Source organism: Haplochromis burtoni, unplaced genomic scaffold, assembly GCF_018398535.1.
Source record: "Haplochromis burtoni strain Fernald_Lab_line unplaced genomic scaffold, NCSU_Asbu1 Contig_168, whole genome shotgun sequence".
In the NCBI taxonomy this organism is placed as follows: domain Eukaryota; kingdom Metazoa; phylum Chordata; class Actinopteri; order Cichliformes; family Cichlidae; genus Haplochromis; species Haplochromis burtoni.
In genome coordinates, this window is record NW_024582529.1 from 692,140 (window position 1) to 708,088 (window position 15,949).

The 15,949-nt window shown below is 39.5% G+C and overlaps 1 protein-coding gene across 1 annotated transcript in view; it reads left to right on the forward strand.

Moving 5' to 3' along the window:
• Positions 1–15,949, forward strand: part of grin2da (glutamate receptor, ionotropic, N-methyl D-aspartate 2D, a) — a 237,814-nt gene that overhangs the window by 100,458 nt on the left and 121,407 nt on the right. The window contains exon 4 of the mRNA XM_005933743.2: positions 4,294–4,560. Within this exon, the coding sequence (XP_005933805.1) occupies positions 4,294–4,560 (267 nt within the window). The remainder of the gene's footprint in view (positions 1–4,293; positions 4,561–15,949) is intronic.

A 15,949-nucleotide genomic window follows, 5' to 3' on the forward strand; every position in this document is an offset into this window, starting at 1 on the left:
GACATTTAAAATAAATTTCGTGTTGTTTGAAACTACTTTGTGCAACATTTTTGTGGGACAAACCTCTTAAATTTCTCTAACTAGAAATATATGGAACAAAAACAAATTTCAATTTGTTTGTACTTAATTGCACTTTTTTGCAATTTATGTAGTTACTATGGACTTAATGCATATAAAATTTGGGCTATAATGGTTGTATTGATGTATAGTAACTTGAAATGCTCCCCAAAATGGCACTACAACATGTAAAAATATAAGATAAGATGAGCTCTGGCGGACTTGGTTCTATGGTAGGTCTTAAAGGGTTAAGTAAGAAAGCATATGGATCATCATTGCAACTTAATATACACACCTAACCTGCTCTGGAGGTTATGTTAATATTTTCAGTTTAAAACCTGCTGAAAGTTCCAGCTTTTCATGACATTATGCTCTAAGAGTGAAATAGATTCTTAGCTGAGAGAATGTGTCATATGCTGTGTGCTATGTGAGCACACAAAACTTAAAGCAAATAGTTTTGATTGACAAGCAGGGTGATACCACATCGTTGAGCTCATCTTTTGGGGGATTTTGTTGAGCTACCTGACACAAAGAAAGCATCATTATGTTCAGTGGTGCACATAAGTGGTCCGCAGGTGCGCATGTGCTGTCAAAATAAAAGACGCGCTCCAGATAAGAAGTTGCAAAGTGCGTTTGCGTACATATAAAAGGCACTGTTTTTGTCTGCTAGAGTGGAATTTTCACAGCATCATTTGTTTGAAGCCAGCTCACCTCCTGCAACCACTTGTACGAAAATACGCGCTTCTTTTGCGGTTCTGAACACTGTTGTGGAAATTTATTAACAAAGCCTGCAGACACGATGAGCAGTTAAAACCCAACACTTTATTTCCCATGCATGAGGAGAGACGTCAGTCAGGGGACACTGAGAGTTGTCTCTGACAATGAACAGTTCAGGTTCCTTTTAAACACAGTCACAGAACAAAAAGCTTTTACAGTTGAGGTTCACACCTTGGCTCTAAACAGAAAACCCTCTATCACCTGTGAGACTCTCCCCCACTGTGGGGCCAAGCCTTCCTGTGTGAGCTTCTGTCTCCTGGGAGACAGTTCACCAGGTCCTCACCGTCTGTTTCCCAGCGTGAGTGAGGCGTGAACCAGACATACTAAACTAAGTAACATCAAAGCATTTCATCAAGACAATGCATTAAAGAGAAATCCCACAACAACACCAAAGTAATTGCTTAAAGGAGATTGCTTCTTCGACATCTTTAACAGTTCTAAACAAATGTCTGTCCTCCTCCAGAAAATCTTATGTACGCAAACACTTGTTGCAACTTCTTATCTGGTGCACGTCTGCGGACTACTTATGTGCACCCCTGGTTATGTTGAACATCCCTCTGAATTTTCATGTCTTGGATGAACTTTAGTTCTTGATTTTCTGCGAGGCAACCAGGCAGAGCCCATGGGGCAATTTAAGGTGGTGCATTTAAGGGCCTAGAGACTTAACCTGGCATGTTGCTTCTAATAGTTTGCTGGTATATTGAGATGTTAAGTTCCCTATGAATATAAGTAAGAATCTATCTAGTTCTGGGAACCTAATTGGCAGTTTGTGTATCAAAACAGACTTTAAAACAGTATACAGCATACATTTAGTTTAAGTGACAGCATCTGTGCTTGTAGAAGCATGCTGGTTGGTTGGAACTTGAGAAATCAGTAAGGCTAATTTAACAAGAGTACATTGCAGTTTACTAGCACTGTACTAGGATTTAGCTTATGTCTTGCCTTTTCCACTGTGACTGATTTAAATGTTATCTAGAAAAGCCACGATTGTTTGACCCCGCCAATTGAGGTTTAACACAACAAATGGGTATTTTTACCTCCAGAGTATAGCTTTGCATTTGAGAAATGTCTGATAAGTAAACTCTAATCAGTTCTTAATTGCCTTCGGGACGCTGAGTCAAACATGTTTCCTAATACGCTTTAAGAATTAATCAACCTTGTGTCACAAGTGCTTCTACAGCTGTGTTTTGGGACACTACGTCAGTCATTCATTGTTTCTGGTGAGTGTTTAAATGACAAGAGTGCAAGTTTTCTTTCTTCTCTTTTGCTCCAGCTTCCAAGGGGACACATGTGCTTTGATTTTTGTTTCATACACCACCACCCCAACTGCTCACTCGATGCACGTTCCCAGCACACTCTACTCTCAGCTGGGTTAAAGAAAGCAGACAAGCTTACATCATAAATCAGGCTGCTGGTTTGATATTTGACCTAGTTCAGTTTAGCGCAACCTGAGGTGAGCCCTGTCGACATGGATGGGTGGAAAGCTACGCCCTGAAGTTTCCTCTTTGATCATCCACATGTAGCCGCAGATGCAGAGCCTTGATGATTAATTTAAACACATGCCCTCTACCTCTTTGTTTAATGTTGAGAAAGAGCCAAAATTAGTACAAGCTAAACCGATAAAAGCCTTGGACAGCAAAAGAGCGCTGGAATATGCACGCTGTCATGATAAGTTTTTTTAATATATATTCAGTGTTTAAGCTCACATTCATTCCAACTCTCAACCTTTATGGATTTTCCCATCCTGATACTTTGTTCTCATTTTAGCAAAAAATACAATGGCACAAAAGTCAATAGAAAAGAATTCACTGAGTAGCTCATCTGTCCAGATTAAACATGAGTGGAGAAGCAGAGAGGACGGCCATCATTGTTTCCTTCATTGACACTGAAAGCCTTATTCAGAAACCAAGGACTTTCTTGACAGACTGTCTTATTCCTCTGAGTGCTCCCCTCTTATTAGGACTAAAGTCAGTCTCACACAAAGAAAAGGGCTAAGCTGGAAGAGAACTTGCTTAGACAGCTACTGTATGAATTTGCTCACTTTTACACACTTACAGTCCAGTATCACTGAATTACATCCAGAGCAGTTAAGCAGTGTGGATTTTAACTGCGGATCTTCGTGTTTAAAACAGGAAATTGTGTCAGTAGATGCACAGAAACTAAGAACATGGTCATTCATTGTTGGCCAAAAAATATCTAAGACGTGTTTTGACTGCTTCGGGATAGGTTAATTGGAAACTCTAAATTTCCCATAGGTGTGAATCTGTCTGTGTTAACCTGTCCAGGGTGTACCCTGCTTCTCCCCCAAGACAGCTGGGATAGGCTCCAGCCCCCCCCCCCCATGGCCCCAAAAAGGATAAGCAGCAGATAATTGATGGTATATGAATGACTGATATTGTGTTTAACACGATATAGAAGAAGAGATATAAAAATAAAAAAAAATACAGAATCGCATGTCTCACGGCGGTGGTTCTACTGTCAGGAGAGTACAAACAAGACTTTCTTCTGGTCCAGCAGTTTACTGATTTGGTTTCATCTTGGATGTTTCCTGCTGCAGCAAACTGTTTTAATTTTTTAAAGAAAGCCCTAAAATCCCACTGTGCACTACCTCCTCAGCTCAGCAGTATGCAGGCACTGGTTTAGACTTCAGGAGTTGGTAGAGACCGTGTGTGTGTGTGTGTGTGTGTGTGTGTGTGTGTGTGTGTGTGTATGGATGGATGTAGACTTGCCACTCATTTGTTGCCAGATTTAAAGCTTTTAACTTTTGCCGAACATGAACATTACAAGTAACACTGTATGATGTTGGCCTAACATAACTCATCTGTTCAGTTGGGTTGAGATCTGGGCACTGAGAAGGCCAGAGTGTATGATTGATATAATATTCACATTCAGACCATTCAGAGGGCAAACATTACATCGCATGCCTATGAATTGATTTGATTTGATTTTATTGATTAGCATTCAAATTCAAATCTCAGTGAAAACAGTGAAAAAACAAACAAACAAACAAACAGTGAAAACAGAACAAAAATCTACCATAAAGAAAGAAAGCATGAGACAAGGCTAATCAAAAGGTATTGGCTGAAGCATTTGCTTATTACGCCAACCCTGGGTCATCATCATCATAAAAATGATTTGAGATAAATGTGATGAGTCAACTTTGTATTAATTTGCAGAGGCCATTCCCTGAAAAGGACAAGTGGTGTCAATCCATGCCAGCAGAAATGTGTAAATGAAACACAAGATCCCCTTTAGTGTGGGGGGTCAAGGGTTTAGCTTTTCATTTAATTTGTCAGGTGTGTTTAAAGAAGATGCCATTTCCCGATTATGATGCTGACACCAAATGGACCTTTTAAAGCTATAATATTATTATTTAATTAACGGACATTTAATTCTGTGTTTGCTTTGTCCAAGTCCTCAAATAAATTTGTCTCATGGCGTCTCCTTCCTATCTTTTAGGAGAGCGGTTCCATCTACCTCCAGTTCACCTGCTCCACATTGCTCCAGCTTGAAGTTATCTTCGAGGTGCTTGAAGAGTATGACTGGACCTCCTTCTCTGTAGTGACCACTCGTCACCATGGCTATGAGGACTTCCTGGCCATGGTGGAGGGTATGACCGATGGCTCTTTCATTGGTTGGGAAAGGAAGAGTGTGGTGATTCTTAATGTAACGGACGACCCCGGTGGGGCACGGACGAAACGACTGCTCAAGGACAATGAAGCCCAGGTAAGGCTGGAAACACAAATGTCATTTCCTGCTGTACACATCCATGAAAAAGGTTTCATTTATCTTATGGTGAATAAAAAGGAAAAAAATACAAAGAAATATATTTAACGAAAGATATCTGTACCACCTGCCACTCATTTTGATGAGCTGCCAACCTTGAAATCACTTCTGTAGCCCGAGGCTCAGGTGGGGGAGATCTGTGAAGGCTCCACAAGCCTTGAAGAAGCAGATGGTGATCTCTCCCTCAAAAATGATATTTTCCTCTATTGTTAATGTAACCTCATGCTTTCAGCTTCTAGGTTCACGTTGAAAGTCACAACCTTCAATGGTCTTGCCCCTAGACAGATAAAATGTCTCACACACTATAAGGCTGTACTGTTCGCTTAGGCCTTCAGCAGTTTTAAAAGTGCATTGCAGTATGTGAGGAAGATTTTAGCTACGTACACAGCAATGGAGAGGTCTAGATTCTTCATCTAAAATCATCAGAATCATGACATTTGCAAAATACACTTTTGAACTGTTCACATACTGTGGGTTCTTTATTTAGCTAACTAGCCTTCAACCCTTTAGCGTTCTGCTCAACCAATTGGTAGCACATTTTCAGGCCCTATATCTAACTGAGGCTTTCACTGAAATTGACCTACCTTGTTGAGTCTTTTTTTACCAATTGGTTTACATCTGTAATGCCAAAAACTTCCTCCAGAAGGCACTGTGAATGGAAACTGTTGGCTCTTCTTATACCTCTCCAAACCAGGAAGTCAGAAACAAAAAAACCATCCAACATATTTTGAGTGTTTTTGATGAAACTGAGATAGAAAGATATAATTTTTTGATATATGATAGTGTTAGAAGACTTACTAAACAGATGTATGTCACTTGACAGCATTAAAAAAAGTGAAATTAAATGTTTAATAATTTTTTTAAAAAGTGGTCAACCAAACGGTTGATTTGTCCCTTTATGGTGCTAATGCTAACATAACCTAAATGTTATCAAAATGTATTATTAAGTCAGACCACTAGACCCATGTTTATCCATTGCTATTGATAAATCACATTAAGTGTTAGCACAGCAAGAATATGTTGAAATAATTTCCTCAGTAAGTAATTTCTGTAACTTTCTGAGTTAATATTAGTAAATATTGTAAAAATCAAGAACAACATGTGGAAATCACAAATATCATGGGGATCTACATTCTTCAGTGCTCCCCTCAGTAAAAAGGAACAGAAGCGACCTCTAAGGGGCCAAAGTTGTAAAAAACACTGTGCAAACCCATAAAAGAACTTCAGAAACCAATGGCTCTCAAAAGGTTTCCACCTGGCTATGTCTGAACCAAGTTAACAAGCCAGCATCTAGAGTTGGACAACCATGATTCAGCTCTCCAAGACAGCAGAATAAATGCTATAGACCCCAACGACCAAAACCACAAGCAGATGTGCTTGATTTGCACTGTTTTTTTATTTATTTATTTTTTAAACAAAAATGATTTTGCACAGTAGCATTCAATCAGAAGTGGCCTGAATGTGAGTATTTTGTGCTGTAGCACATTTTTCACATTTGCAGATTAGAAAACCATGTATTTTGTTGTTTGAGATAATTCTTTGATGGAATGAAAACAGCAATGTTCACTGGCATGCTACTAGAAATAAACTGTATCCAATCCTGGATATATGTAATTTAAATAATTTGGCCTTTATTAAATGATGTTTTTTCAACTGTATTATCTAATGTACTTGTATTTGCATGACATTTCATACTTTTACCATTAAGTGACATCTCAACCGTTTGGTAGAGATCAATATTTTAAAAACTACAGGGTCTATTGAAAAAAAATATTGATTGTGGTTATTACTCACCCAAATCAATAAGAAATGCAAACAAAAAATGTTTTTTTTCTTGGTGGACCTCAAAGGGTTTTAGTGCAAACAGCTAAGGTGAAACAAAACATTGAAGATCTAAACTAAAGATGGGGAGGAAGCGATTTTTTTTTTTTTTTTTTTTTTTTTTTTGCATGGTGCCATTTGGAGGTCTGATTGAAATCATTCACACTGAAAATCTGTGGTCAGCTTTTTAAATGGTATGTGATTTAATACTAGCAACACTAATACTATTTGCATGAGTGTACACACACTTAGTTAGAATTGTGTGCAGTGCATTAAATGATGAATATGTCCCGCATTCGTCTCCTTCAACGGGAAATACTCAGCTTACTTGGACACATGCATGATCAACTTCCTGACTGTTTAGTATGGTTTTGTGTTGCTTTTAATTTTTTAACAGTGCATACATATTATCACCGGAGGGGATGTTTAGTCGTAATCAGGGACAGGGTAGAACACCACAAAAGCCATTAGGGCTTATGATTTTATTTTTTGTGCCTTTGATGGGTTATATACTTTACCTCAGGTGCAGGTAGATTACGAGCTGTGGGTGGCCATTTACCATTTATTATAGATAGTGTTTCTCAGACCCAGATGTAGACTTGGCTTCCCCTCTTGAACTGGCCCAGGGTACAGTTTCCTTAGCCGTGCCCAGGCATCAAATACTGGTCATGGATGAATGGAACTGTGGGTTAAATGCACTTTATGATATGGACCACTATTGTGAGCAAACCTTTAGTCGATAACAGCCTAGTTTACTGATACCCAAACTAACTGATGAATAAATGTATGAATAATAAGTAAGTAAAATTTACCTGAAGCGAGGATACGGGGTTTTTTTGTACCTGTGGTTGTGCTTGTGTCACATAAAATGTAACAAAATTTCCTTTATGGGTATTCAGTTTAAATAATCTATGGGTCGAGTCATTCTTCTTGTCTCTTTATAAAAATGGTTTCACAGCGTTGTCTGACTGAGGCATTTACTTTTTCTGTGATTATGATTGATAGAAATGCCAATCCTAATATTAGGCTTCATGTAAATGTAGCCAATATGACAATCACCCACTCACATCACAGTGACAGTTTATACTTTATGTGAGGAATGTCGAATTCATTTTACATCATGGGCCAAATCGGGCTCACTTTTTTCCTAAATGGACCAGACCACTGAAACTCATCTTTGAGTCAAAGCTACATCGTACAGCTTTGTCTACATGATAGAAAATGCTGCTGTAGTAGATGAGAAAACTTTTTCAGCATGACTCTTATGCTGTACAAAATGTTTAGAATTATATGAAAAGTGCTGGTAGCTTATGGCCAGCCTGCTCTGTATTAATAAAACAAAGCTTTTGTTAATTTACAAAACATGTCCTTTTTTACTATAGATTTGTATTATTATTTCTGTAGTAAAGAGTAAAACACTTTGCCATTTTTTTGTAAGAAAAGCTGTAAAACATATTTTCACAAAGTTACATTTGATTAAAACAAAAGTCCAACATTGATGCCCCCTCACATTTTCCAAAGCTGTCCAGTGGGGCAGATTTGAGTCTTTGCCGGTCTGATTCTGGTCCCCAGGTGTTATGTTTGACACCCTCGCTTTCTGTAATTATAGCTGTGAAAGAATTTTTCTATTTCATTACTCGTATGATCATGGCACACGTTTATGTATGCAAGTAAAACCATACCCAAAGAAAAAATGAGTTTTCTTCTATAAGCTACAGAAGGACTTCTTTCTAAACAGAAATCCAGATTAATCAGCTTTTTCCCCCAGATCAGCATATCAGCAATAACTATGAAGTTGAAACACTGGCCCAGAACTTAGTTCTTTGAACATTTGTGAAGAAGGCTAAAGCATCGAGCCGTTTAAAATTGGCCCTTCACTTACAGTAAAAGCCCTATTTTGGGTCGACTGAGGATATGCTATTCATTTACTGTGATATCCTGGGGGTCCACTCACACCCACCCACACAGCATCTCCACAGACACATAGGAGCTTCGTAGTGTAACTACAACTTTTAGCTATTGCAGCTCTGCATTACTCTGCTCTTTTCACAGCCGGGATCATCGCTTTGCTAACTTCTGCATTGCTACAGTTTTACTCACTGAAAGGCTCGTGCACACAGCTCAGTGCAGAGGCTATTGCCAAATTCACTTTATATAGTGCCAAATCACAAATATAATTACCTCAGGGCACTTTATATTGTAACATAAAGACCCTGCAATAACACAGGGAAAATCCATATGAGCAAGCACTTTGGTGACAGAAGGAAAAACTCCCTCTTAACAGGAAGAAACCTTAGGGAGGGGTCAGGGAGGGGCGGGCATCTGCTGGCGACTGGTTGGGGTATGGAGGAGACAGGACAAAGACACACTGTGGAAGAGAGCCAGAGAGGGAAATTCTCCTTCCTTCATTTGGAAAAGCAACACATTCCTGTTATATATTAAGCTAAATATTATGTCTTGGTTTGCAAACTTGAGCAAAATAGATTTCAGGAATTAGTCTGGTCATGTAGTAGGAGTGATATTGTGCATTACTTTCAACCTTGAACAACATAAAAGGCCATGATTGGACTGCTGTTAAACATAAGTTGAAGAGCATAAACATCACCTACAGATAACTACAGAAAAAGTAGAACAGACATCTTCTGAGTTGACCTTAGCTGTGGTTTAACACATCTGATAGGGGGAAATCAGTTTCTGTTTACCAAAAGATTGTGTTTCTTCCCACCATCCTTCTCGTCTCTCACTGTATCCGGTTCATACATATTGATTCCTTGCTGTCATCTTTTTTACTGTTGTCAGCTTCAATGACTTTTTGTCAAAATAAAGTCCATCAAAGGGAGGAAGAAATGTAGACGGGATGAGTGGACCAAAGAAAAAGGATGAACACGAGTGAACATGATGTAATCTAATGAAAGTGAGACGAAATTTTGAACAGCAAAGTAGCAGCGAATGGCCTTTAGATCTTCACATGTACATATTCTGAGTTATTTTATTTATTTATTTGCTTTTTGAGGAGATGACTGTATGTTTGAGGAATATTTTTAGAAATTGTGACAAAGTGTTTGTCAGTGTTTTTCAAAGCAAAAGCACTGAAATGTTTTTATATCTATGAACACCTGGTCAGCATTTCACCAGATTTGTGAAATGAGGCTTCCTAGTTCTGACAGAACTGTCAATGGCTGCCATTCATTTTAAACTTGACATCTCTTTGTTGAAGTTGTTCATTTGTTTGTTTCTGTTGGATTTAAAGGTATTTTAAGAGCTTAAACTGGATACACAAACCACCTCAGTGCTAAAATTCAGATGTTAGTAAACAGTCGCTCCCCAAACTCCCTTCTCCCATTTCCTTAGTAAAATCGTCACGTCCATCTCAGCAATAGTAAATACGAACAGGGCTGTAATGGAAAGTTTGGGATTGTCTCCAAGGTCATGCATCTTTTTTTTTTCTCTCTCTCTTACTTTCACTGAAATGTTGCCCTATGAGGATTGTGTTCCCCAGTCCCAGGGTCAGTATCATCTATCTAAATTTTTTATTTTCAAAACAAATATGTGAGTGCACGTCCTTGGAAAAAGTAGCTTACTCCTGTTTTTACTGTATTTCACGGTGTTTTAGAAGCAGCCCAGTTAGTTTTTGGCTCATAGATGGGTTTTTTTCAGTCTCCTTTTTTTTTTTTTTTTTTTTTTTTTGTTTCTTGCTGGAAGTGATTTGGTCTCTTTTACTATCAGCAGTATATTCTAATACATGTCAGTCTGTTTTGGATTAGATGGAACTAACGTTCCCTTTGTTTTAAAGAACACTATTAAATGGGGTGTGCTGCCAGCAGTGTTGGGCAAGTTACTTTGAAAAAGTAATTAATTAGTTACTTTTTTGAAGAAGTAACTAGTAACTGAGTTAGTAACTGCATTACAAGATTCTAAAAGTAATTAATAACTTGAAAAGTAACTCAGATAAGATAAGATTCCTTTATCAGTCCCACAAGGGGAAATTTCATGTTAAGGCTGCCGACCTATTGCACGCAATGGCGGCGCCATCTTACCCTCCAACCATACATACATTACCCAAAAACATCACATGGGGAAGACAGGTCAGAGAGGTATAACAATGGAAAATGCACCACATGATGAAAGATAAGGAGAAAAAGATAACTCCCCCCAGACTGAGCTCCAACAGGGAGATCAGTTTGAGAACAGAAAAAACACCTCTGCACATGAAAAAAAACTCTTAATACACCAAAGAAACACATGACAAGCAACAGGGATGGGTAAAGGGTGAGAGACAGTGTAGACAGTACATCCGGGCCTGCAGCGTAAGCGCTGGTCTCCTTGATCCACCGTCAGCATCGGAGGGGAATAAGCGTGGAAGGCATTTGGAGGGGGAGGGGGGATGAGTGTACATCTGCATGTGTGTATATATGTATGTGTGTGCATGTGTGTATGTGTCCAGAGGTCAGCTGAGACAGTGTTCTAGGTAAACAGTCTTCCAGCCAACCCAGGTGGCCTTGCATAGAATGGGAAGAACAGTCTAAACACAGTCGTTATCAGGGTGTTGTTGTTCAGCTCCAGCATTGAGCCGCAGCTGGCGCCGAAGTGGTAGCCGCATGAAGTGATGGTGGTTTTTACTTTAGTGCGAACAACTCATGAGAATTTCAAAGCAGTTCTAATAGTCCAACACTGGTCTCTCAATCTCCCGTGGGAGAGCCGTGAGCTTCTCCATGATGTTATCAACCTTACGCTCCGTGATGTTGTCATTCTTGTGCTCAAAGAGCAGATTCTGAGAACTCACGACCACAGTGAGCTTCTCCAAGATGTGATCCAATTTGCACTCAGAGGTCTTATTCTGAGTATTCACGGCATCCGTAAGCTTCTCCAAGATCTTATCCATGCTGCACTCAATGAGCCCATTTTGAGAACTCACGCAGCCTTGTGGGGGTTTGAACAGCCGGTTCCGCTTTCTTAATTCTCGATAAGCCAGGGCCAAGCCAGCTCCGATCAGCAAGAACCCTGTTATCATGGTTCCGAATAGGTAGATATCTTCAGCGTCTTCGAATCGACAGTCCCGCCAGGCACACGACCCTCCAGTTTGCCACCCGTCCATCGTGCATCCGGCAGGGAAAGTACCTCCAGGACACTCAGGCTCACCCGAGCCCAGACTTCTCGTTGAGAAAAGGGTGTCAATAGCATTCAGAGACCAGTTGATCAAATCCATAATTCTCTTTTAGGTTTTAGAGAACAGACTGTGAGAGAGTGTTCCAGGGAAAAGTAATACAAAACACGAGACTAGACAAGGACACAAGAGGCTAAGCAGGGAAGCTAAGGGAGAGGAGGAGGAGGAGGAGAAAAGTGTGACCGCCTTCGTCAAGAGCAAAAGAAGAAGTCGAACTATTGCATTACTTTAAAAAAACAGTTTAACCCTCTGGGGTCCAGGGTATAATTGGCCATTTTTAACTACTTGATTGATTTATCCCTACATTTCACCTTTAAAAACTGTTTATTTGCCATGTTTGGTATCATTCTTTTCAGCACAACCTCACGTGTCTGAATTTACAGTTATGTTTTCATTTTGACATACTGTATTAACACAATTGATCTAAAATCAGACAAAAAACATAAAATCAGAGTAGAAAAAGTTATATTTTTTACTGTAACAACCACAAACATGTTTAATGAATCATATTTCATAACTTTAAATGCAAATATAAATTGTCAATTTTAAAATCCTATGCACAAGTTTTGCAAACAACAAAGTTATTTGCAGCCATTTACCTTTTACCTTTTTTAAAATAACCATTTCAAACTATTTACATAACAATCAGCTGTTCTGCATTCAATAAGATGCCACAAATTATTTGTGCCACTCCAAAAAATAATTTCTGTCCACTATAAAGGAGAACATCACAGCCTGATACCTGCAGGTCTGACAGCAGCAGGTGTATCACTGCTTTTTCTACCTGGAGACAGCAGTCACCACACAAAACTATCCACAACACCACACACTAAGTACTCACCATCGCTCCTAAAATGTCCCCCTCTTCCTAAACAACCAAATGTCATGTTGCCATATCATTTCTGATTGGTTGACATGGTGCATTTTTCCACCAACACAAACGGGCTCTTTTTTGTTTGCTCATAAGCAGAGAGTGCTTGCTGCGCTGTCCTTAGACAGCAATTGTGATGAAAATATTAAGGAAAAAACGCGTATATATTGTTTATCATGACTCTGGTTTTACATGGCCTATCTGCACAATTTAAAAACTGGCACCTTGTTGCTTTGTCATCTTGAAGCAGTCATGTGATTGGCTTACCACGACTACTATATTCTTCCTCAGCCAAACAGCAGCACTCATGCGATCGTTTTGCCCCCTAGCTCCAGGTGTTGTGCCAAAAAGTGATCATCTGCCAGACAGTGATTGCCGTTTTCAGATCTTATGCCAACAGGCTGCACAGTAATTAATTCTCCACTATAGTAGGATACTTCCTAACGGGCAGTGTTGCTCAGACCTTGTCACCACCATCACTGGGCTGTTTCCAAATGCTGCTACTGGGACTTGCATAATCCTCCCAAAATGTTCAATTCTTTGGTGGATATCCAAACGGTTACTGTCTCATAATGTCTCTGTAGTGGTTTTGTAGTGCAGGTTTAGTACTGAATGGCATTTACAAAATGGTAAAAAAGACTGAGTGTCCAGTGAAATACTCTACACAAACACACCTGATGCTACAATTATTGATTAAATTAGGTTAATCTTTACTGTGATGGTTCATAAACAACATATTCCCACTGAGGCTTTTATTACTGCTCTTCCTGGCTCCTGGTCCCCCTCTTTTTCTTTTTTTTCTTCTGCTTGTTTCCCTCGCCGTTTCTCTCATCATACATTAACATGTCTCGCAAGCAGATGGTATCTGGATGTGAACAATCTGTATATCTTTAGACCTGTAATTAAAATTTGCCTCCAGTGCTTCCGGAGCATTCCACCACTCCCAAACATAAATATACCTCGGTGACCTGCCTTTAATCTTTCATTTTTCTTTTTTGTTTTTGTGATCTTTGAAGCTGTAGTGCTGCATGGGTTATTGTTCATCTCAAAGCCGGCACATTAACATAACACAGGCATAAGATGAGGATTTTTATCTCACTGACTGGTAAGTGAGACGGCAGGCTTGCTGTTTTTCTTCTGCATGCCTAATCATTACAAACCAAGCAGGGGACCAACAGAATGCAATGTGCAATGCTATTTTTAACTTTTCATTTATTATTATAATTATAACTTTCAAGGAACCAAATTACACTGTACACAAGAGTAGCAAAAATATTTTTTAAAAAAGTCTAGAGGTGAGTTTTGACAAGTTTCTTGAAGGACTCCAGTGATGGGGCATTGTGAAGCTCATATATGAGAGAGTTCTGGAGGGTGGGGGCCACCACACTGAAGGCCCAAAGGTTCTGATGTTGGTGCGAGGTACAGAAAACAGAGAAGGACCAATGCATCCGAGACTGTGTGTATGGTTTGCAGCAGGTCAGAGAGATACTGAGGTGCCAGGGCATTGAGAGATTTGTAAGTAAGAAAAATCTTGTGAGTAATGTGTGACTTGACCAGGAGCCAGGAGGAGATATTTTGATATTAAAGTGTTACACCACAACTCAGACCATCTTCTGAGTTAGTTTCAGTGATTTTAAAATCCAAATTCACTGCTTCTGATAAGTTTAGGACATCAGAGAGGGGCCAATATAAAGTCTGCAGTAACATGGACATCAATAATCTCTAGGTGATGCCTCCATTGTTATGGATCTATATTAGCATTTAATGGATCTGACTTTACATTGGGAACGGACAGAGATCAAGGGCTGATTGAATTTGACCAGTCATTAGCATTTGACGCTAGTTTTAAACATATCATTTGCAAAAAAAGTTTGAAAGTAAGTCAGTTCAAACCCCAGATCTCAACAGCTGTAGATCTTGATGTTTACAATGACATATTAGCGTTTGTTCACCTATAACTCCACAACATCCCAGTGAGCTCGTTACACAGCTGCTGGACAAATGTACCCTCTGAACAGCAGTAAACTACCACATTTGACTGTCTAACTCAGCTATGAAGCCAATGCAGTGCCAAACAATCTGTCAAGTGAAATCACCTTTGCACACATTTGTAAAAGAATGGGCTCAATGGATTCAAGCGTAGTACTGCAGTAGTATGCAATAGTGCAAGAAGTCAGTTTGCAATAATATCCCTTACTGCTGATCATTGATTATCAAGGTGTGAAGAAATTAAGCAAAGTGGAAGTGCTCTTAAGACTCACTCCAGCTCACTGGAAAGTTATCCATCATTTTCAGTCACGTGACCGACTCACTGCCCTGGCAGACAAAGCAGTGCTCCACCTTTAAGCATAAACAGTAGATAGTACTGCTGGAGTAAAGTAGGGTTTTTTCACCTCTCCTTTTCACCCCAAGAAGAAAAACTACAAATTTTGGGAACTTTGGTGATCCATATTCTGCCCATCAGCTTTATTTAAATCCCTGGCGATGTCGTTCCCAGAGCTGGAGTTTAGTGACATCTACAGGTATCTTCTAGAGATTTGCTGACTTTACCTACTGCCAGGATGGATGAAGCTTTCACAGTATGGACTGCTACATGTATTTTTAATCTGGATGGGTAAATAATACCACTATGTTGGAGGTGAAGAACAAGGAATTGTTCTTCATTTATTAGTAAAGTAAAGCACTACATAGCTATCTTAAACGGGCTACCACATGTAAATTTTAGTTTTGTTGACTTGGACATTTACAGTGTCATAACAGTAAAGCTGACAGAGTATCAATCCTACAGTTTAATGAGCCGCCGCTGACAGCCAGGGTCGCTGTGGAGAAGCAATGATTGGCGTGATTAGTGTATCTGATAGGACAGCAACTATCAGGCATTTTGGTTAAGTTAAACTTGAAGACGTTCAAAAGATGGCTGCAGAGCAAAGGACCAGAGCACTGTTTTTGTCTGCCAGGTGGGCGTGTCCCAGTAGCTTTGACGTCACCTGGAAACACCTGGCTAGAGCGGGGTTGTTGAGGGACAGTGTTGTGCTGACTGGACAACCTAACTCCAAACCTCCTCTAGCATTAACAACAGCAGAAGCATTGTGTGCTGGAAGCGTTGTGTCAGGGCTTTTCATAGCTGGACAGTTCCTGTAGGTGTAATGTGTAGAATATCCAGTGCACAGTGAGAGTAAAGAATGGCAAGAGCAACTGAAAAAGCTAAATAATGAGCTGAAACCTGTTAAAATGTTGTATTTAACACAGAGGATTGTCACGACATGTTAACTGTTTCATAATAAATAAAAGTGCATTGGGATCCAAGTAGTCCTGCTAAGGTAGATGAAAGCTGTTTTTCATAATGGACACTTTCACTGCTGAGATTATTAGTACGTAGGTAAGTCGTGTAGTAATTACTCATACTAGCACTGCCAAAAAATATGATTATATGTGTGTGTGTGTGTGTGTGTGTGTGTGTGTGTGTGTGTGTG